Source organism: Schistocerca gregaria, chromosome 4 (genome assembly GCF_023897955.1).
Source record: "Schistocerca gregaria isolate iqSchGreg1 chromosome 4, iqSchGreg1.2, whole genome shotgun sequence".
Taxonomy (NCBI): domain Eukaryota; kingdom Metazoa; phylum Arthropoda; class Insecta; order Orthoptera; family Acrididae; genus Schistocerca; species Schistocerca gregaria.
Genome location: NC_064923.1, coordinates 195482324 through 195506490, shown reverse-complemented (window position 1 = coordinate 195506490; position 24167 = coordinate 195482324). Strand labels below are relative to the sequence as shown.

At 44.5% G+C, this 24167-nt stretch overlaps 1 protein-coding gene across 3 annotated transcripts in view; it reads left to right on the top strand.

The window, feature by feature from the left end:
* The window catches only part of LOC126266759 (uncharacterized), a 181083-nt gene extending 157714 nt beyond the window's left edge, over positions 1–23369 (top strand). For all 3 annotated transcript variants that reach the window (XM_049971278.1, XM_049971276.1, XM_049971279.1), the window contains exons 6-8: positions 1515–1940; positions 18706–18807; positions 21830–23369. In XM_049971278.1, coding sequence (XP_049827235.1) covers positions 1515–1940; positions 18706–18807; positions 21830–22344 — 1043 coding nt within the window. In that variant the 3' untranslated portion in view covers positions 22345–23369. The remainder of the gene's footprint in view (positions 1–1514; positions 1941–18705; positions 18808–21829) is intronic.
* The last annotated feature ends 798 nt before the right edge of the window (positions 23370–24167 follow it).

Sequence of the window (24167 nt, the reverse complement as noted above, 5' to 3'; positions counted from 1 at the left end):
CAGCCTACGCTATTGCAGAACCGCCTGAGCCTCTGATTCAGACGCTCCTCTCTGCTCTGTAACCAAGAACCATAGCTGGTTCTGTCGACGATGCTGCAGATAGTGAGTTCTGCCTTCATCTCGCACGGAAGACTGGCATTCCTTACCAGTATAGCTAGCCGGCCGAAACCAGAGAAAATCTCTTCTGATCTGAAGCAACACACATCGTTGGTACCGACATGAGCCACCACCCGCAGTTGGCTGCACCCTGTGCTCTTCATGGCATCCAGAAGCTCACTTTTCACATCTGCAACGACTTCACACGGTATGCACAAGGAGTGCACACTGGACTCCATCCACTCCTTTCAGTCAGAACCCATTACGAACCTAATGTTGGAGCTCCCAGCTACTACCAAACTCACCTCACTATTAAGACCCAGATCTTGCGGGACGAGAGGGTTCCTGGAACAGGGGTGAGCATCTGCATCTGTCTCAGGGAAATCATCAGCCGCAGCTATCGCCTGAAACCTGTTCATGTGAAGAATCGGAACGGGCTTCCGATCGCACGCCCCCCCCCCCCCCGCCCCCCGGAAAGTCTTTCGGTGCCTGTCGGTCTCTAGAACGACTTCCCACTCGAACACAGATGAGCGGTCAGTCTCAATACAAGCAGTAACTGGGGGACACGTGGACATACTCCACATTCCTCGCACTTGCACATCTGGCCCCCACAATGATGCCCATTGGCAGCAGCTTTAAACTGTTTGATGAAGACAACACAGCCTGGAGCTGTGAGCAAAGGGTCACCAAGTCAGCTCTCATGTGAACACAGCAATAACAGTCCATATTCATACTAAAAATGGATTAAGATATACACTAGACAGTTAACAAACGCAGAACTGTGTCTGATAAATAAACAAGCAGCAAATTAACGACTTTAAACTAAAGATTACACACAAGAAATTACAACAACAAAAAACTAGTAATTACACAGATAATTGAAAATATGTCAGTCCTGTTTGAAGCTCGTAAAGATATGTAACAAACGGTGTACTCGCCTTATTAGGAGCAGGAACCAGAGGCACTGTCTCACTGACGGTCTAACCGACACTAATCGGTGATAACCACAGCAGAAACACTTGTACGATACTAGGGACGATATAAGCGTCGATAACAACGGCGGTACCTAACCCTACCCTGTTATTAAAATGAAAGGCTGTGCCTAGTAAGTACTCAAACACGAAAGAAATTAGAAGAATAAACTAGTAATTACACAGATAGCTGAAAACAAGTCGCCCTTTTTGAATCTCGTACAAATATGCTACCAACAAACCGTATAACCGCCTTATTAGCAGTGGGAACGCGAAGTACTATCTCACGGAAGGCCTAACCGATACTCCCATCTGACGAAGAGCCAACAGTAAGTCGGAAACTAGTTAATGGTACATTGCATCGTTTCACATATCAAGGGCTGCTGGGTTCGTATGTCTAAAGTATCTGTTCCATGAGGCCACGATAACGATGTACTTTTTGGGCAGGTCACACGGAGACCAGCTGCGGCGCGTCGCTGGAGCAGGAAGTGAGCCACGTGCAGCAGCTACAGGTGCACGCGCTCCACAGCGACTTGCTGCAGGACATCCGCTACAACTTCTTGGTGGGCGCCAGTGGCTACGTCTTCGAGGGTCGCGGCTGGCAGGTGAGGCCGGCCGTCGCGCGCGGCTACGACGACACCAGCCTGGGGGTCACCTTCATCGGAAACTTCAAGACGCAGCCCCCGACTCCAGAGGCGGTGGAGGCCTTCCACCAGCTGATGGCTCTGGGGGAGCGCGAGGGCCACCTGAGCCCCGACTGGCGAGCCATGGCGCAGTGCCAGCTGGTCACCACGGACAGCCCGGGCCGAGCGCTCTACCAGCTGCTCAAGGGCTGGCCGCGCTGGGCCGGGCCCTCGCCGTCTGAAACAGCAGGTCGGTCCCGCCAGCTGCATGAAATTCCGAGGAGTTCACCTTAATGCATTTATTACCAATGAGATGTACGCAGGCTCTTTTTAAACCCCTGCACCGATTTCAGCCAAACTTGTTACAGATATTACTTATTACCTGGAAAGAAATACTGTGAGGTTAAGAACAAGCAACCCGTGCAGAGACAAGGGACTGGGAAAGGGGTGGATAGACGGAAGGAAGGAGGACGTAGAGGGGGAAGAGGAGATGTGATGTGAGAAGGGAGGGGGAAACATTGACAGAAAGGGGAGGCGAGGAGATGGAGAGGGAGGGGAGAGGAAGAGGCCGGTAGAGGGAGAAGAAGGAATAGATGAACAGACAGGGGTGGAGAAGGGGGAGATGCACAGAAATTGGGGAGGAGGAAATGGACACAGAGAGGGGAGCAGATGTCCAGAGAGATGGCAGAGAAGGACAGTGAAAGGAAAGAGAAGGGTATGGACAGAGAGGGGGAAGGAGGAGTGGATGGGCAGAGAGAGGGAGGGGGAGGTAGAGGGGGGTGAGATGGAAACAGAGCGGTGAGTAGGACATCGAATTTGAGAGCGAAAGAGGAGATTGACAGAAGACGGAGGAGTAGATGGATAGAGGGGGAGGGAGCAGATGGTCAGAGGAAGGAAAGAGGACGAGATGCACTGTTATGGCGAGGAAAATGAAAAAGAAACGGAAAAAGAGGGCTGGTAGAGAGAGGGGAGGGGAGGAGATGGACAGAGAGACAGGTGGAGGAAAGAGATTAACTAATAGAAAAATGGAATAAATACATACCTGTGTGACGTCACGTACTTAGCTTGTTCATATGACAGTAACTTGCACTTTAGGGTGTGGTGCCTTCAGATTTCATTGTTAACCGTCTGTTCTGCTCTGCTCTGTATTAACGTATCGAATCAGTTCGCGCCTTAAACAGGAAACCCAGTGAACAGTTTTGTAAAGGGGGGTTTCTGTCTCACCTTCCTGGACAATTCGTGTCTGTCCATTGCAACCCCGTATTCACATTTGCCACTACCACAAACGGTGTCCATGTTGAGCACCTGTAATGTAAGTTGAAAACATGAAGAGATGCTCTGTCCACTATTGTGTGTTTATTTTCTATGGGCCTTGTAGCTTTTGTGCAATCGTCATCTAAAACCCCTGATTTACACATGAATAACGCTTATGTCCCTCCACGCCCTGCATTGGAAAACGAAACTGTGGGAAATATTTTTTTCATATTTTTACCTGGGTCTAAGACATTAATTCAAATAACCATACATTAATGTCTTTCACTCAGTAAAAGAAAAAAAAGGTAGTGACAAATAATCATATGACAGTCTTGGCTCTTTATTCACACGAAGTAAGTGCTATCGACAGGGAGTTTCAAATTGGTTCCATATTTGTAGATTCCCAGAATGTTTTTGATAGAGTTAACTTCTAATCAGATTGTGTCTGTGGAATATCATCTCTGTTGTGCGACTGGAATCATGAGCTCCTGTCAGAAACGCCGCAGTGCGCAGTAATTATGGTTCAAATGGCTCTGAGCATTATGGGACTTAACTTCTTTGCTCATCAGTCGCCTAGAACTTAGAACTACTTAAACCTAACTAACCTAAGGACATCAAAGGCCCCATACTCCGAGGAGCGTAGGGGACGATGAGGGAGACCCGCACCGCTGTACTAGGCAAGGTCCTAGCGGAGGTGGTTTGCCGTTGCCTTCCTTCGACCATAATGGGGATGAATGATGATGATGATGAAGACGGCACAACAGCATCTAGTGATCTAGAGGCAGGAAAAATCCCTGACCAAAACAAAGGCATTTTTCATTGCGGAGAGATATTTTCACGAAATTTCAATCATCAATTTTGTCTTCTGGATGCCAAAATATATTATTAAATTCCACCTGCGGTGGGAGAAATGATCACCGCAATAAAATAAGTTACAGCACGCATTGAAATCTTTAGGAGTTCAGTTTTCCTACGAGAGCACAACGCTCGGGAAATGTTTTGGAAGTCGTTTTGTGATCCACCTGCCAAACTATTAACTGCGAATTATGGAGCAGTCATCACGTCACCTTCAAGGAGCCAGTCATATGTCATTGCATTGTCACCTTGTAAGACGGCACAGCAACCTTCTTTTGCTGCAGTAATGATCTGAATGGGCCGACTAAGAGACGGATCACTCCTCACAAACTCAAATATGTAAATGGTTCTGTCGAGTAATAGAATGAATGATTGAATAGAATGGCCTTCGTAAATGAATCCCAGTCGTTGGTCCTTCCAAAAGGCATCAAAGGCTTATAGTTAAAAAGAGGTTTCTTCTAACAATTGAATTAACCTCAGTTTATTACAATTAGTACTCTTAAACACATATATAATCACGAAACCAATAATTACACATTAAAGTGAGCAATAAGTGAAAAATTGAGGGAAACTACCAGCTATGAAAATTGAATCATACTTAAATCGGATTCAGATTGGTTTGACAAAGTCTGCAAGTAACAAGTAGTGTGGGTGTGAGCATCTTCTCACTACGTCATTCTCGAAAATACACAGTAATGGATGGGTGTACAATAATTAGCCATATCGTGCAACAAAGACGTATGAAAACTGCATTCAAATGAGGAAGTGTACTCGGACATGGATGGGCCTTCGAATTCCTTGTCAGGAACTACTTCAGAAACTACGGACTGAAAAATGTCTGTTGCCTTGCGCTGCAAGACAGCTCTCCATAGTTGATGAGTCGTAGCGCCGAAGTCTCCTCCTAGCAGCTGGTCATTAGTCACCCTATGAACGGCTGATTCTCAGAAATACAAGTGAGATCTCCGATTTTGTGTTAGTAGAAGAGCCAACACCGTGTTACGAGTGGAGGCCGAAATGCGCGCGTTTTAGCTCACGCAGGCTGGCGTGAGGAGGCAAGAACTATACTGACGTGAGGTCTGGAACATGACAAAGAATGAGAACTCAGAAAGCGGACGTAATTAGATTGATAACTTTAATCCATTAATGATCAACGTCGCTCTTGACGGTACATGAGTCACAATATTATCTGTTCAGAATACATTCTTGAAGATAGTACTTATTGTAACTGAATAGGGCACCTTGCTAGGTCGTAGCAAATGACGTAGCTGAAGGCTGTGCTAAACTGTCGTCTCTGCAAATGAGAGCGTATGTAGACGTGAACCATCGCTAGCAAAGTCGGCTGTACAACTGGGGCGAGTGGTATGGAGTCTCTCTAGACTATACCTGCCGTGTGGCGGCGCTCGGTCTGAAATCACTGATAGTGGCGACACGCGGGTCCGACGTATGCCGACGGACCACGGCTGATTTAAAGGCTACCACCTAGCAAGTGTGGTGTCTGGCGGTGACATCACATCCGCCATGACTGCAAAGTGAGAACTTCTGGTTCTGTACGTCTTCAAGTCCTGTGCATCTACTTTGGAATCTTCATCCAGAGTGCCCATAAAATCTTTCCTCTCTGCTCTGCACGAAATCCAAGCAAAAGAATACTCCATCAATAAGAAGGCTCTGCTAAACATTGTCCAAAGATAACTTTCTTTTAAACAGCGATCCAACACTCCACCTAGCAAATGTTTTATGTGAACCAATGGGCTGTCTTCTAGAGCATTCAATTCTGAGGAAGCAGGGTACAAATCCCACTTCTCAGATAACGTTTTACGTCGCCAAACGAGCTGTTTTCCTGTGTCCGAAATTTCTAGATGTGGCACCCTTAACTCCAAATTACACACATATTTTTAGAACATGCAATAGCCTTCCTTCCTATCTCATTCCAAGTGAGGTACCAGTAGGCAAATGCACTCTCTCCCCCACCACCTTCCCACCCCCCAAAGGGATGGAGAAATATGTTTCAGCAATAAACGATAGTAGAGATTCGCACAGTAAAGCAGACATGAATGTCTCTCGACCAGCCTGGCAGAATTTTCCTAGGAAAAGCGTTACCAGTGGAAAAATAACATTCCACACAAGTGTTCTTTGAGCAGAGAAACCGACTTGTAAAAATAACTTATTCTGCACTAGTCAGACGTGCGGTGCGGTCCATTATACCGGCCTTATTTAGGCAGACTCTGAGACCCCACAACGCACGGCAGCGGCCAGTGCAATCTGGATTGCTTTCGTCGCAACGGCGCCGAGACGGAAAGTAGCGTTCAGCAACCGCCTACCTTACATCCAAGGTCTAGCTCACTCTCGCTCCTTGGTTTTTGGAAGCTATGTATTCTCCTTGGGGACCTCTGGAGAGTGCCTGCCAGTCGCTCTTGCCCTGTCCTTCCTCGAGGGCTCATCCAAGACCCCGTCACCTTCATACAGCACAACAGGTACAGAACATGCTACTGACTATGACGACACAGGGAAATAACGTCACCTGTTTGCGGCTCCGTCTATGCCATCACTAATTGTTGTAGTAGTTGTTGTTGTTGTAGTCTTCAGTCAAGAGACTAGTTTGATACAGCTCTCCATGCTACTCTATCCTGTGCAAGCTTCTTCATCTCCCAGTACCTACTGCAACCTACATCCTTCTGAATTTGTTTAGTGTATTCATCTCTTCGTCTCCCTCTACGATTTTTACCCTCCACGCTGCCCTCCAATACTATATTAGTGATCCCTTAATGCCTCAGAATGTGTCCTACCAAGCGATCTCTTTTTCTGGTCAAGTTGTGCCACGAATTTCTCTTCTCCCCAATTCTATTCAATACTTACTCATTAGTTATGTGATCTACCCATCGGATCTTCAGCATCCTTCTGTAGCACCACATTTCGAAAGCTTCTATTCTCTTCATGTCTGAACTACACTCCTGGAAATTGAAATAAGAACACCGTGAATTCATTGTCCCAGGAAGGGGAAACTTTATTGACACATTCCTGGGGTCAGATACATCACATGATCACACTGACAGAACTACAGGCGCATAGACACAGGCAACAGAGCATGCACAATGTCGGCACTGTATATCCACCTTTCGCAGCAATGCAGGCTGCTATTCTCCCATGGAGACGATTGTAGAGATGCTGGATGTAGTCCTGTGGAACGGCTTGCCATGCCATTTCCACCTGGCGCCTCAGTTGGACCAGCGTTCGTGCTGGACGTGCAGACAGCGTGAGACGACGCTTCATCCAGTCCCAAACATGCTCAATGGGGGACAGATCCGGAGATCTTGCTGGCCAGGGTAGTTGACTTACACCTTCTAGAGCACGTTGGGTGGCACGGGATACATGAGGACGTGCATTGTCCTGTTGGAACAGCAAGTTCCCTTGCCGGTCTAGGAATGGTAGAACGATGGGTTCGATGACGGTTAGGATGTACCGTGCACTATTCAGTGTCCCCTCGACGATCACCAGAGGTGTACGGCCAGTGTAGGAGATAGCTCCCCACACCATGATGCCGGGTGTTGGCCCTGTGTGCCTCGGTCGCATGCAGTCCTGATTGTGGCGCTCACCTGCACGGCGCCAAACACGCATACGACCATCATTGGCACCAAGGCAGAAGCGACTCTCATCGCTGAAGACGACACGTCTCCATTCGTCCCTCCATTCACGCCTGTCGCGACACCACTGGAGGCGGGCTGCACGATGTTGGGGCGTGAGCGGAAGACGGCCTAACGGTGTGTGGGACCGTAGCCCAGCTTCATGAAGACGGTTGCGAATGGTCCTCGCCGATACCCCAGGAGCAACAATGTCCCTAATTTGCTGGGAAGTGGCGGTGCGGTCCCCTACGGCACTGCGTAGGATCCTACGGTCTTGGCGTGCATCCGTGCGTCGCTGCGGTCTGGTCCCAGGTCGACGGGCACGTGCACCTTCCGCCGACCACTGGCGACAACATCGATGTACCGTGGAGACCTCACGCCCCACGTGTTGAGCAATTCGGCGGTACGTCCACCCGGCCTCCCGCATGCCCACTATACGCCCTCGCTCAATGTCCGTCAACTGCACATACGGTTTACGTCCACGCTGTGGCGGCATGCTACCAGTGTTAAAGACTGCGATGGAGCTCCGTATGCCACGGCAAACTGGCTGACACTGACGGCGGCGGTGCACAAATGCTGCGCAGCTAGCGCCATTCGACGGCCAACACCGCGGTTCCTGGTGTGTCCGCTGTGCCGTGCGTGTGATCATTGCTTGTACAGCCCTCTCGCACTGTCCGGTGCAAGTATGGTGGGTCTGACACACCGGTGTCAATGTGTATTTTTTCCATTTCCAGGAGTGTATTTATCGTCCACGTTTCACTTTCATACATGGCTACATTCCATACAAATACTTTTAGAAACGACTTCCTGACACTTAAGTCTATACTCGATGTTAACATATTTCTCTTCTTCTGAAACGCTTTCCTTGCCACCACCAATATCACCCATATTATCAGCACCAGTACAAACTGGATACGAATTTTAATAAAATGATATACGAGACGTGTCAGTCCATTACTGAATTGATGTGTTTGAACCTCACCTAGCGACAGCGACACACATACACTATCACTTTGCAGAAAATATCGCCATTTTGGTTTTGGAGATTGAGAAGAACTCCTGCCACCTTCTTTGTTGCTGTCATCTAAACACACCATTCTGACTGCAGTATTGTATACAACTTGGCTATATTTTGAAGGACAGTTTGTTCGGTCACGTAAAATGCTAATGTATTTGATTTGGAACTTACACAGGAACTATCAGAAGGAAGTTCATTTAATAATTCGTCTGCCTCAGGGAAAGAAACAATCATATTCAAAGATCAATAACAGTAATTATCCTTCCAGGAGATTCGATTTCCAGGAGACGACGGTAGTATGGAAAGTCCTGCATCTACATGTTAGGGTTTCTTCCTCATGTGTTTCTTCCTCGTGTGAAGGTTGGTAAAGTTCACTGCTTAAATGCCTCTCTGGGTGCTGCAGTTAGCCTAGTTTTGTTTACCTGGTTCCTTACGGAAGCTTCACTTAAGGGGTGGACGAAAATCTCTAGATTCTTCACTTAATATTGGTCCTTATTTGTAAGTAGGCTTTCGCTGGATAAATGGCTTCTATCTTTAAGAGCCTACCAACCTCGATTTTACAACATTTCCGTGAAAGTCTCCAGTGGGTTAAACAAGCCTGTGAACATTTTTATCGCGCTTCTTTGGCTAAATTCAGTATCATTTGCTACACCTGTTAGGTATGGTTCCCATAAGCTCGAGTAATGTTTTAATTTGAGACGCATGAGTGATTTGAAAGCATTCACCTTTGCCGACTGACTGCATTTCCCTAGTCTCCTACCTATGATCCAAAGTCTGCCACCTTACCTGCGACTGATCCTATGTAATCATTCCATTTCACATGTCTACAAACGGTGAGACTCAGAAATTTGTGTGAACTGATCGATTCTAATTGTGAATACCTGAAATTGTAGTGTATATGTGCAGACTGAAGAGACGCATGAAAATGTATACCAAGGAATTTGAATCGCGGAGGGATGTGTGCTAAGGTGGTCAGTGCCACGGTGGCACAGTGGTTAGCGCATCTGCCAAGTGAGCAGGAGACCTGGGTTTGAATTCCGGCCTTGGCACAAATTTTCATTAGCCACCTTCTATCTGCATATACACAAGACAGATTTTTGAGATGTGAAAAGGTATCTTGAATCATATATTTTCATTTGATATTTTAGTAACAAGGCACTAGCTTTTTTTCCTTCTATGAAGTTCATAATTTATTTTTCTCTACTTTCAAAGCAAGCTGTCAATCTTTGTACCACTTAAAATCTTATCGAGATCTCACTGAAGTGGTGTGCAAATGTTATTAGGCACAAACTCATTACAGATAAGTGTATCATCTGACGCTGCAATAAACGTTGTCTCCCAGGTCATTAATACACATCATGGACAACAAATATCCCACCACACTTCTCTTGAGTTCTCTTAAGTTACTTTCAGTTCTCTCGACGACTCTCCATTCAGTACAACATGCTGCGTCTTGTGCTGCGTCTTGCCTACCAAGAAATTATCTGTCTTAGTTGCAAATTTTGTTTGATGCCCGATATAATAGTACTTTTGTTAACAGATGGTGTGTCATATACTTTTCGGAAGTTTATAAGTACTGCATCCACCTGATTTCACTGATCCACAACTTTTAGGATGTCATGTGAGAAAAGAATAACTTGCCTTTCTTCCCAGCGATGTTTTCGGTGGTTGGCATGGTGGAGGTCATTCTGTTTGAAAACATGTTTTGTAATTCTAAATACGTGAACGAGAGTGCAATTGGACGGTAGTTTTGTTAATCTGCTTGTAGACAAGTGTAACCCGTGCTTCTCTCCATTCAGTTGGCAAAGTTTTTATTAGAAGAACCTGCGGTATGTTATGGTTAAAATGAGAGAGAACTAGGAGGAAGGTTCTGCATAGAAACTCTCACGGATCGTATAGTGTCTTGGTATCTTGCTTAATTTTATCAATTTTAGCTGCTTCTAAACGCCATTGGCACTAAAATCTACAGCATTCACCCTTGTAGTTATCCAAGAAGTACATCTATATTTTCCTTAGTAAAGAATTCTTAGAAAACGTCGTCTAGTGCTTCTGATTTGCTTTGCTTATCTCAGTTACAATTCCTGTGACATCCATGAGAGTCTGCTACGTTTTATGGTACTGATTGCCTCTACACATAACCATAATTTCTTTGGGTTCTGCGATAGTTCTTTCGACTAGATTCTGCTGCAAAGGTCATAGAGTTCTTCACTAATGGTACTCTTCACAGCCCATTCATTCAGAATCTTTATGTCTATGGCCCTGTGTTCTGTTTTAACCTATTATGAAGAAATAGGTATTTTTTTTAGTTCTCTATAGTGGTTGTATACTCTGAGATTCAATATCAACACGACAGTGGGCTATCCTTTCTACAGTTTTCAAGCTCCGGCACAGTAACAATCACGAAATGTGGCCCTCAGTAAACGTGTCTGCAGATCACTTAATTCACATATCTAAAGGCAGTTTATTTGGGAATTTAGCTTTTCTCTTCTCACATCGTTCTTGTAGCCTAAGCCTCTTTAATCCTATCAGTTCAAGGAGTACTGATCGCTACATTATAGACTGAACAAATTTCTCGGTGCACTAGATGTCATTGTATAACCAGTTCCGCCCAAACTACTCTCCCACGTCGAGCTCACTGTATAGCTGATGTCAATGACGCTTTAAGAATTTCAACCTTTTGGTAATGTAGGTTCATCGGGGTCATATGTACGAACGCTTCCAAATTTTCTTCGTAACAGTCATTCGTAGTTTCTGAACAATGGTGCAAACATTCTCTTGTTGGAATACAGTTCTAGTAATTTAAGCGTCCTTAACGACTGAATAACAAAAAACCTTGGTTCTCAGTACGTCGCCACAATCACCTTCACTAGAAGTAGCTGTCAACACAAACAGAGCACCATGTTTCATTTATTAAAAGTCTCCGGACGTTCGAGAGCCTTCCTTTCGCTCTGTATCTTGCGTACGTCCATCTCGAAAACATTTGTAATCATTTCTGGGCAGACAGTTTGTAAGTAAAAATTAGGGTTGCGCCTCGTCCCCAGTGATGCAATTAGCGACTAACTGTGATTGGACAAGGTCGTGAAAAACACGCGATATGAGAACTTAAAGACCAAAGAGGGATTTGAAACCGGATATTAGCGAATGTAAGCTCAATGCTATATCCACTTCGACGCCTCTTTCGACCAGGTAAACTGGTCACTTGTTTCTGTATGGCTAGTAGCGGACACCGTGGTCTAGGGGTAGCGTCTTTGATTCATAATCAAAACGGGTTCGATCCCCGCCACTGCCTAAATTTTGATAAATAATCAGCATTGGCGGCAGAAGACTTCCGGCATAAGAAGTCAGCCTCATTCTGCCAACGGCCTTGTCAAAGAGGGCGGAGGAGCGGATAGAGGTTCAGGGCACTCTCTTGTCCTAGGGGTGGGAAATTGCCCCTAAAGGCGGAAGAATCAGCAATGATCAACGACATGAGAATGTAGAAGGCAATGGAAACCACGGCATTAAAGACACGTAACGTGTATCCACAGCTCATGTGGACTGTAGTTGAAGAAGTGTTATGATGATTTCTCCATTGGCAAAAGATTCCGGAATAGTCCCCAATTCGGATCTCCGGGAGGGGCTGCCAAGGGGGAGGTTACCATGGGAAAAAGATTGAATATTCAACGAGAGGATGATGTTCTACGAGTCGGGGCGTGGAATGTCAGAAGCTTGAACGTGGTAGGGAAACTAGAAAAACAGAAAAGGGAAATGCAAAGGCACAATCTAGATATAGTAGGGGTCAGTGAAGTGAAATGGAAGGAAAACAAGGATTTCTGGTCAGATGAGTATCGGGTAATATCAACAGCAGCAGAAAATGGTATAACAGGTGTAGGATTCGTTATGAATAGGAAGGTAGGGCAGAGGGTGTGTTACTGTGAAGAGTTCAGTGACCGGGTTGTTCTAATCAGCATCGACAGCAGACCAACACAGACAACGATAGTTCAGGTATACATGCCGACGTCGCCAGCTGAAGATGAACAGATAGAGAAAGTGTATGAGGATATTGAAAGGGTAATGCAGTATGTAAAGGGGGACGAAAATCTAATAGTCATGGGCGACTGGAATGCAGTTGTAGGGGAAGGAGTAGAAGAAAAGGTTACAGGAGAACATGGGCTTGGGACAAGGAATGAAAGAGGAAAATGACTAATTGAGTTCTGTAACAAGTTTGAGCTAGTAATAGGGAATACCCTGTTCAAGAATCACAAGAGGAGGAGGTATACTTGGAAAAGGCCGGGAGATACGGGAAGATTTCAATTAAATTGCATCATGGTCAGACAGAGATTCCGAAATCAGATACTGGATTGTAAGGCGTACCCAGGAGCAGATATAGACTCAGATCACAATATAGTAGTGATGAAGAATAGGCTGAAGTTCAAGACATTAGTCAGGAAGAATCAATACGCAAAGAAGTGGGATACGGAAGTTCTAAGGAATGACGAGATACGTTTGAAGTTCTCTAACGCTGTAGATACAGCAATAAGGAATAGCGTAGTAGGCAGTACAGTTGAAGAGGAATGGACATCTCTAAAAATGGCCATCACAGAAGCTGGGAAGAAAAACATAGGTACAAAGAAGGCAGCTGCGAAGAAACCATGGGTAACAGTAGTTGATTAATGGAAGGAGGAAGTACAAACATGTTCCGGGAAAATCAGGAATACAGAAATACAAGTCGCTGAGGAATGAAATAAATAGGAAGTGCTGGGAAGCTAAGACGAAATGGCTGCAGGAAAAATGTGAAGACATCGAAAAAGATATGATTGTCGGAAGGACAGACTCAGTATACAGGAAAGTCAAAACAACCTTCGGTGACATTAAAAGCAACGGTGGTAACATTAAGAGTGCAACGGGAATTCCACTGTTAAATGCAGAGGAGAGAGCAGATAGGTGGAAAGAATACATTGAAAGCCTTTATGAGGGTGAAGATTTGTCTGATGTGATAGAAGAAGAAACAGGAGTCGATTTAGAAGAGATAGGGGATCCAGTATTAGAATCGGAATTTAAAAGAGCTTTGGAGGACTTACGGTCAAATAAGGCAGAAGGGATAGATAACATTCCATCAGAATTTCTAAAGTCATTAGGAGAAGTGGCAACAAAACGACTATTCACGTTGGTGTGTAGAATATATGAGTCTGGCGACATACCATTTGACTTTCGGAAAAGCATCATCCACACAATTCCGAAGACGGCAAGAGCTGACAAGTGCGAGAATTATCGCACAATCAGCTTGACAGCTCATGCATCGAAGCTGCTTACAAGAATAATATACAGAAGAATGGAAAAGAAAATTGAGAATGCGCTAGGTGACGATCAGTTTGGCTTCAGGAAAAGTAAAGGCACGAGAGAGGCAGTTCTGACGTTACGGCTAACAAATGGAAGCTAGGCTAAAGAAAAATCAAGACACGTTCATAGGATTTGTCGACCTGGAAAAAGCGTTCGACAATATAAATGGTGCAACCTGTTCTAGATTCTGAAAAAAGTAGGGGTAAGCTATAGGGAGAGACGGGTCATATACAATATGTACAACAACCAAGAGGGAATAATAAGAGTGGACGATCAAGAACGAAGTGCTCGTATTAAGAAGGGAGTAAGACAAGGCTGTAGCCTTTCGCCCCTACTCTTCAGTCTGTACATTGAGGAAGCAATGATGGAAATAAAAGAAAGGTTCAGGAGTGGAATTAAAATACAAGGTGAAAGGATATCAATGATACGATTCGCTGATGACATTGCTATCCTGAGTGAAAGTGAAGAAGAATTAAATGATCTGCTGAATGAAATGAACAGTCTAATGAGTACACAGTATGGTTTGAGAGTAAATCGGAGAAAGACGAAGGTAATGAGAAGTAGTAGAAATGAGAACAGCGAGAAACTTAACATCAGGATTGATGGTCACAAAGTCAGTGAAGTTAAGGAATTCTGCTATCTAGACAGTAAAATAAACAATGACGGTCGGAGCAAGGAGGACATCAAAAGCAGACTCGCTATGGCAAAAAAGGCATTTCTGGCCAAGAGAAGTCTACTAATATCAAATACCGGCCTTATATTGAGGAAGAAATTTCTGAGCATGTACGTCTGGAGTACAGCATTGTATGGTAGTGAAACATGGAGTGTGGGAAAACCGGGACAGAAGAGAATCGAAGCATTTGAGATGTGGTGGTGTAGACGAATGTTGAAAATTAGGTGGACTGATAAGGTAAGGGATGAGGAGGTTCTACGCAGAATCGGAGAGGAAAGGAATATGCGGAAAACACTGATAAGGAGAAGGGACAGGATGATAGGACATCTGCTAAGACATGAGGGAATGACTTCATGGTACTAGAGGGAGCTGTAGAGGGCAAAAACTGTAGAGGAAGACAGAGATTGGAATACGTCAAGCAAATAATTGAGGACGTAGATTGTAAGTGAAAGAAAAATCAAGACACGTTCATAGGATTTGTCGACCTGTCAGGAAGGTCGCAGTTCGTAGTAATAGACGGCAAATCATCGAGTAAAACTGAAGTGATATCAGGTGTTCCCCAGGGAAGCGTCCTGGGACCTCTACTGTTCCTGATCCATATAGATGACCTGGGTGACAATCTGAGCAGTTCTCTTAGACTGTTCGCAGATGATGCTGTAATTTACCGTCTAGTCAGGTCATCCGAAGACCAGTATCAGCTGCAAAGCGATTTAGAAAAGATTGCTGTATGGTGTGTCAGGTGGCAGTTGACGCTAAATAACGAAAAGTGTGAGATGATCCACATGAGTTCCAAAAGAAATCCGTTGGAATTCGATTACTCGATAAATAGTACAATTCTCAAGGTTGTCAATTCAACTAAGTACCTGGGTGTTAAAATTACGAACAACTTCAGTTGGAAGGACCACATAGATAATATTGTCGGGAAGGCGAGCCAAAGGTTGCGTTTCATTGGCAGGACACTTAGAAGATGCAACAAGTCCACTAAAGAGACAGCTTACACTACACTCGTTCGTCCTCTGTTAGAATATTGCAGGGCGGTGTGGAATCCTTACCAGGTGGGATTGACGGAGGACATCGAAAGGGTGCAAAAAAGGGCAGCTCGTTTTGTATTATCGCGTTATAGGGGAGAGAGTGTGGCAGGTATGATACACGAGTTGGGATGGAAGTCATTACAGCATAGACGTTTTTCGTCGCGGCGAGACCTTTTTACGAAATTTCAGTCACCAACTTTCTCTTCCGAATGCGAAAATATTTTGTTGAGCCCAACCTACATAGGTAGGAATGATCATCAAAATAAAATAAGAGAAATCAGAGCTCGAACAGAAAGGTTTAGGTGTTCGTTTTTCCCGCGTGCTGTTCGGGAGTGGAATAGTAGAGAGATAGTATGATTGTGGTTCGATGAACCCTCTGCCAAGCACTTATGCAGAGTAGTGATGTAGATGTAGATGTAGACTCTGAGATGAAGAGGTTAGCACAGGAAAGGAATTCGTGGCGTGCCGCATCAAACCAGTCAGTAGACTGATGATAAAAAACAAAAAGTTGTGGATGCTCAGCAGTTTTCCCACTCCATTACTTCTGGGCTTCTTCTGGCACACTCCTCAACATCCTTACATGCTTTGGCTCCAAGTGTTGTATCCTTGAATTAATGCCTTCTGTAAGCCTGTCCCTGACTGTTCACGTGTTCTTCGTGACGTTGTGTTACATAATGAGAGTATTTCGTTATTTGCTCAAGGCTCTTGTGTTCTGTTGTTGTCTCTGAAGTCCGCCGTAGTCGCTGCTCTGAACGAAATTAAGAATTTTACAACGTCGACTCTTTACTTTCTAGAATGAGATTTTCACTCTGCAGCTAAATGTGCGCTGATATGAAACTTCCTGGAAGATTAAAACTGTGTGCCAGACCAAGGCTGGAACTCGGGACATTTGCCTTTCGCGGGCTCTAGTGATAGAGCACTCGCCCGAGAAAGGTAAAGGTCCCAAGTTCGAGTCTCGGTCCGGTACAGAGGTTTAATCTGGCAGTAAGATTCTTAACTTTCTGTTTGAGTCGCATTACTTTAGACCTCACTAATATTAACTTTTGAATGACACGCAAACGTATTATCTTAATAAATTCGGAGTTTAGTTGGTTCACTGCTTTTTCACTATACTGTACATTAATTACTATCCTGAAAAGTTGCGTTAATATTTCCACACAATATTTGTGTCGTATCATTGTGTGAACTTGGTAGTGTTTTCAAGTTCCTCGGTTGTTTAAACAGGTTTCCGGTCTATTTTTTTGTTTGTGTTAATTCAGTCACATGGACTGTTACAACGAATAATTAATGTAGAGAAAAAAATGTACATGATAAAAGACAAAACCCTAAGTATTCGTAATGACATTCAAATTTCATCTGTGTATTCGTTTTACGTAACGGTTTCTTTTTCAGTTGTTTCATTATTAACTCTATTCAAAGAATAGACAGACATGACTGTTTCACTGATTTGTTATTAGTGTAGAAGATCATATACGTATAATATTTGCAAAAGCTAAACAGTGTTTTTCCATACCGCTATTCCTAGCTGATTATATACTGTATGTACGTGCCGCGCGGGGTAGCCGCACAGGCACCTTGTTACAGTCGCGTAGCTGCCTCCCGTCGGATGATCGAGTACTCCTTCGTGTGTGTGTGTGTGTGTGTGTGTGTGTGTGTGTGTCGTCCTTAGCGTAAGTTAGTTTAAGTTAGGTTAAATAGTGTGTAAGCTTAGGGATCGATGACTTCAGCAGTTCGGTCCCATAAGACCTTACCACAAATTTCCAAAATCAGTACGCAGTTGAATGAGGCTGGCTGAGAGTCCATTCCGTGTTCTCATTTCCCATGGGACTGTGACGAAGTACTGAAATGAACTGGTGCAATGCTCTTGCTGTAGTCGAACTATTAAAGACGTTTCGTCTTATTATACGCGTTACTCACGCTTTCCGGTTGTTTAGAGACAGTTTTCACAAGATACTGTTTAGCATCCATCCTTCTTGCACATCTTTGGAGAGCTGAAAATATTTTACAGCACTGTAATTTCACTGTAAACAGATATTGAAATAACACATATCACTATTACTCCTAGTAATTTTTTCGTAATGCGGGGCCACACTCGTAATATATTTCTTTAAAGTCAGTACCGCCATTAGACTGCTGTTTATCTACGGCGTTACATTTACACTTACACAATCATGATTTCGGCTTCAAAGTGCCATTATCAAGTGTTTTAAGTGGTATACAGTGCCTAAGATGGCATACTCTCGTATTAAAATACGCTATTAGACACATTGACAATGTGTAAGTGTAAATGTAACACTGTAAATAAACAACAGTCTAATGGCGGTACTGACTTTTAAAAGAACTATTACTCCTGTCCCGGTGATGAATCTTAGCAAAAAGATATACATCGAATTGTATCAGAAAATAAGTACCCGATTCACTGTTCTCTTTTCTTTATAAACTGGATAACGCACTGAGAAATTCTAGCTTAAGAATTTATCTAGAGCTCATTATTTCTTCCTAAATTTTTTCCATTAAGATTTGCAACAATGTACTCAGTCATTCCTCTCAGTTTTATTTGTACAGCGTATTTCAAAAAATCTATTTAGTCGCACTTCAAATTATAAATTTGAGGGAAACAAAATGGAAAGAGAAGACTTCGAATCGACGAATATTCTAAGAACCGAACTTACCTTGCCATAACAGTCTCGACTGATCCTAACCAAAACAACCAATCATCGGTAGATGTAATGTTAACTATAAGAATAAAATCATTTGTAACTGAAAACCTACACTAAGAACATAGTTGAGAAGTAAGTCATATATTTCGTTACTTAATTGTTTTCAGGACGAATGTGATTGATTACAACCCGTGTAGAAAACCGCATGCAAGTGAACTGGGCGTAGCGACATCAAATACAGTGTCTAACAGAACTCAACAGGCCGGCCGCTGGTGGCCGAGCGGTTCTGGCGCTACAGTCTGGAACCGCGCGACCGCTGCGGTCGCAGGTTCGAATCCTGCCTCGGGCATGGATGTGTGTGTTGTCCTTAGGTTAGTTAGGTTTAAGTAGTTCTAAGTTCTAGGGGACTTATGGCCTCAGCAGTTGAGTCCCATAGTGCTCAGAGCCATTTTTTAGAACTCAACAGAAATGTCGCCTTTGATGGTCATCTCCGTACTAATTCTGGAATACAATCGGAGTGTGGGATACGTGCTGTAAATGTCTATACAGTGATTGGATGCAGTGACAATGTGACTGTACTTGTTTCAGGTGTGCAAGACTTGTATGTGGTATCGCGAGATCATTGGCTGGCAAGTCCCCCGGCAGAGCCAATCCCGAAGCTGCAGTATCCTGTCCAGATGGTTGTCATCTGTAAGTACAGCACATTTGCAAGGTTCATAATATGATAGGACGTAGTCCTCTTTCGGTGACTGATAAAAACGTAGAAATGTCTATCAAAAAGCAGATTGCATTTTGTTTCCTTGCAAATTTCTTATTCTAGAATAACGATACAGAAAGCATATTAGCTAGAGCTCTATGAACAACATTCGACAGGCGCTTAAACTAAGACTGAAGTGAGACGGTCGAGTTTATTATTTCTGACTCTGCTAATTTGGCTGGCTCCATAGCCGACTTTTGCCTGTCGCATGCTTTTACATACAGATGCGCTCGAACAGGTGGCACACAATTTGAACCGTGGTTGTGAAAGAAATTCTTACCACAACTATTTCGCGTCCAATGAAGGAAACGTGACTTCGGATCACCAGAATTTACGTCCATGTTCTGGACTTAACTGCAATAGTTTCATCTTCATATACATCTACATACATTTTCCGCAAGAAGACATACGGTGTACAACAACATTGCCTTTCCTGTTTCTCCCGTTTATGGAGCGAGGGCAAAACGACTGTCAATACGCTTTCGTAGGGGCAGTGATTACTCTTATCTTGTCTTCGCAGTTCTGAAGCGAGGTGTATGTTGGCGACACTAACATTGTTCTCCAGTGTCACGTAAATGCCGGATCTCTGAACTTTCACAGCAGTGTTTCGTGAAAAGAATTTCTTCATCCCCTCAGGGATTTCCATTTGTGTTCATGTTGATTTCCGTAACGGTCGCGTGTTGATCAACGCTACTGCTAACACATACAGCAGCACGCCTCTGAATTACTTCGACGTCTGTCTTTAATTCGTCCTGGTGGGGATCGCAAACACTCGAGCGGTGTTCAAAAATGGGTTGCGCTAGTTTAATATACACGATCTTCTTAGCAGATGAGCTACTCATATACTCTACTTAAATTCTCCTAGTAAACCGACGTCGTCCGATCGCCTTCCCTACAACCGACCATGCTCGGTGTCTTTCATGACGCTCTGTAACGTTACGGTCAGATATTTAATAGACGTGCTTGTGCCAAACAGCACAACACTAATACTGTATTCGAACACTGTACCCTCCACCCCCCGAAGCTACCCAAAGACGACACTATTGAAAGTAAAACAGCGTCATAAGCAAATTGTTCCGTATTTCTGGTCACCCTATACGCAACACTCTTTATATACGAGGGCGTGTTGAAAAGAAATGCCTCCGATTTTTTTATTGGAAAACTATTAAAGCTTTTTAAACAAAACAAACTTCCTAATTGTTCTACATCTTTATTCTTCATGTCTACATATTTATTGCTTAACATACACTATGTGATCAAAAATATACACACATCCCCAGAAACAAACGTTTTTCATATTAGGTGCATTGTGCTGTCACATACTGCCAGGTACTCCATATCAGCGACCTATCCCTAGGTCCACTGTTCCTGATGTGATAGTGAAGTGGAAATGTGAAGGGACAAGTACAGCAAAAAAGCATAAAGGGCGACCTCGTCTGTTGACTGACAGACACCGCCGACAGTTGAAGAGGGTCGTAATGTGTAACAGGCAGACATCTATCCAGACCTTCACACGGGAATACCAAACTGCACCAGGATGCACTGCAAGTACTATTACAGTTAAGCGGGAGGGAGGAAACTTGGATCAAGGTCGATCGGCTGCTCGTAAGCCATACATCGCGGCGGTAAATGCCAAACAACGCCGCGCTTGGTGTACGGAGCGAGAACATTGGACGATAGAACAGTGGAAAAACGTTGTTTTGAGTGACGAATCACGGTACACAATGTGGCGATCCGATGGCAGGATGTGGGTATGGCGAATACCTGGTGAACGTCATCTGCCAGCGTGTGTAGTGACAACGGTAATATTCGGAGGCGATGCTGTTATGATTTGGTCGTGTTTTTCACAAAGGGGCCTTGCATCACTTGTTTTGCGTGGCATTATCACAGCACAGGCCCACATCGATGTTTTAAGGACCTTCTTGCTTCCCACTGTTAAAGAGGAATTCGGGGATAGCGAATGCATCTTTCAACACGATCGAGCACCTGTTCATAATGCACGGCCTGTGGCGGAGTGGTTACACGTCAATAGCATCCCTGTAATAGACTGGCCTGCACAGAGTCATGACCTGAATCCTATAGAACACCTTTGGATATCTTCAACTTTTGTAGTCCTGTCTTCCTCAGTTGCGTGTAATAATACAGTATATTGATAATTTTTATTTATGGACCGTCTGACTGCAACTGAATGAAACACAATTTTAGTGCCAATGCTATTGCATTGAAACAAGTGTTCAGTGCATAGTGCTGTGGAATGTGGGGAAAAAGCCGCAAATTGGCATTCATAAGAAGAATAACACCAAAAATGCAACAGGAGCGTAATATGTAAGAGATTGTCCACGCAATCTGCCACTGATGATGCCTTGCAGAAAATAAAGGCAAAACGCGTATGGCACTGAATTTGTGTTTTATTCAGTTGCTGTCAGACGGTCCAGAAGTAAAAATTATCAATATACCGTAACCTTTGGATTATTGTAACGTCGACTTCGTGCGAGGGCTCACCGACCAACATCGATACCTCTCCTCGGTGCATCACTCCTTGAAGAATAGGCTGCCATTCCCCAAGAAACCTTCCAGCACCTGATTGAACGTATGCCTGCGAGAATGGAAGCTGTCATCAAGGCTAAGGGTGGGCCAACACCATATTGAGTTCCAGCGTTACAGATGGACCGCGCCACGAACTTGTAAGTCATTTTCAGCCAGGTGTCCGCATACTTTTGTTCACATAGCGTAGGGACCCTGGTGACAAACATACTTCTCCGAACTGCTCACCCTCAAAACAGAAATCACATGCCTCCTTCTTGGTATTGCGATTTTTGTCACCAGCATTGTATGTGCCGCTGTCCGTTGCGAGGGAAAGTCAATAGTCTTACTTTTTGATTCGCTGGCTGTAACACATCACACGTAAACCTACCATTCAAAAAGGCTTAACAGAGGTTGTGTGTGTTGCCACAGGCCACACGGGGACGAAGGAGCCTTCGAGCGTGGAGGGTGAGCGTCGTCAGGTGCGCAGCCTACAGGACTTCGAGGTGCAGTGTCGTGGTCGGGCGGACCTTCCGTTCCACTTCGTGGTGGCGCCGTCTGGCACCGTGTACGAGGGACGCGGCTGGGAGCTGGCGGCAGACCTGAGCCTGGGGCTGGGTGGAGATCTGGAGCCAGACCTGGAACTGGACGCTCCAGACGATGGCAGTGGCCGGCGCTGCCTGGCCGTGGCGCTGCTGGGCACCTTCTGCAGGCGCCTGCCGGCATCGCCGGCTCTGGACGCGTTGCCCTACCTGCTGGCCGAGGCGGAGCGCAGAGGGGTGCTGACGCAGGACTACCGCGTCGTGGGCCACTGCCAGCTCGCGGCCACCAGCAGTCCGGGCGGCGCGCTCTTCTCGCTCCTCAAGACGTGGCCGCGCTGGACCGACCGGCCATTCGACGACGGGGGTCTCGACGCTGATGAAAGCGACACTGCTCCGGGACGCTGACTGTCAGAGTTGTGACCCCGTCCGCTGAGTGTCAGAACTGTGATCCAAGGGCGGCACTCTCACTCTTCCAGAAGGGGAAGGTTATGCACCTCTGTAAAGAGCTGCACTCTTGCCTGGAAAATTGTGGTTTTTTTACTGGTAGAGTCCCATTCGATCACAGGTGTGTTTCACACCACAGTCTGCTCTGTCAACAGTAGTACGAAAGATAATCCAGAGCTTTTAGAAGTAAATAATTACAGTCAGATTGTGGAACACAACCGAGGTGCAGTCCACAAATCCGTAGTCTACATACGCCAAGTCACTGGCCACATCCTTTGGTGTATGTTCTCACGAAGTAGAATCTCTTCATTAGATAGTGTACGCTAATCAGCAGAATACCACCGAGTCCAGAAGATGGGACATTCATTGACAACTGACTGGTGCATCTCTGTTGCTATTAGTGCGGTAAACAATCGAAGAGCATTATAAAAAACGACGAATCCTCAAATCCAAGGAAAACGATTAATCAGAAATGTACGAATCCTATTCTATGAAAATTTAAAAAAAATCTGAATAAATTTCTGACTTCTTTATTCCTGTATGTTTTTGGAGCTTACAGGCGCTCAAAAGTGAGGTTATCAGCGTCCCTATTTATTCCTGAAGGTCTAGACAATTCCTTCTACAAGTCCCAGATGATACAGTATTTACAGGCCATGAATTGTCTTTGTAACATTGCTTTCAAAACCAGCAGTAGAATGGAGGTATTGATCTTTAACATAGTTCCAGAATCAATCTTGAAAACCTGTGTGCTCACTGAGTCGAAGTAGCGATGTTTCAAAGACTGCTAATCGACTTGTTGTTCTATTGAGAATTGCTATCACTTTAACATTGCAGGAATAAAGGGTTTCACCTTCTTTATAATCATTATATGCAATGTTCAAAAATTGTACACATGCATCCTATACGTTATACAGTAAGCAGTATAAAATCTCAAGAAATTTTTGTATGTAAATATAACAATTAAAATGACAAGACGTTTAACACAAAATGCACGCTTTAAAAAACTCCATATATTAAAAAGTTAAAAGTTGCTCTATATTTTTTAAGACAGTTTTAGTATAAATTTTTTGTATTGTATGTACTGGCAACGAAAAGGTGCTAAACTTTCAGGAGAACTAAACTATGCAACTCACAGATAGAAGAAACAGCAGCAGCGGACATTCAGAAGATCTTAGTATCAATGGATAGTAAGGAAATTGAGAGTTGTGGTACAGTCTTCATTGTTTCCAGGTCTATTCCCCCATCCCCTAAGCATAACCCTCCACTGCCTTCACGCTTCTAGGTCACTTGTCCCATTTGTGGAACTGAGTCATTGTCTTATTGCCTAGGGTTACTGGTGGAGCCGAATGGTTACCAGGATGCCTTTGCATACAATGGAAACAATTAAAAGGAGTGCCTCATAAGGGTGACATGATCCAGAACAAATGAGTGTTTTACGCCCTGCAAATCACAAAGGACACAATAAGGCTAATGATTTGGTCCTGGGGGACTCCCAATTGATCTTAATATTGCGCCTTAACCGTGATGGCAATCCAAGGTAGCAGTCTCGGTAACATCAGATACGTGAAATATCGTACAGGTCCACTTTGGACTAATAGGCACAGTCCCATTGCACCACTGACCTCGCATGGCAGAAGAGGGCTTGAGTGTGGCCACCCTGTCCAGCAATGCTTTCGTAGCCATGTCGACCAAATACATCAACAATTGGCCCAGGAGAGGATGGCTGACAGCATCTTGCCATCTGACATCTCACTAGTACCAGGAACGTGCCAGCCTATGAAGGG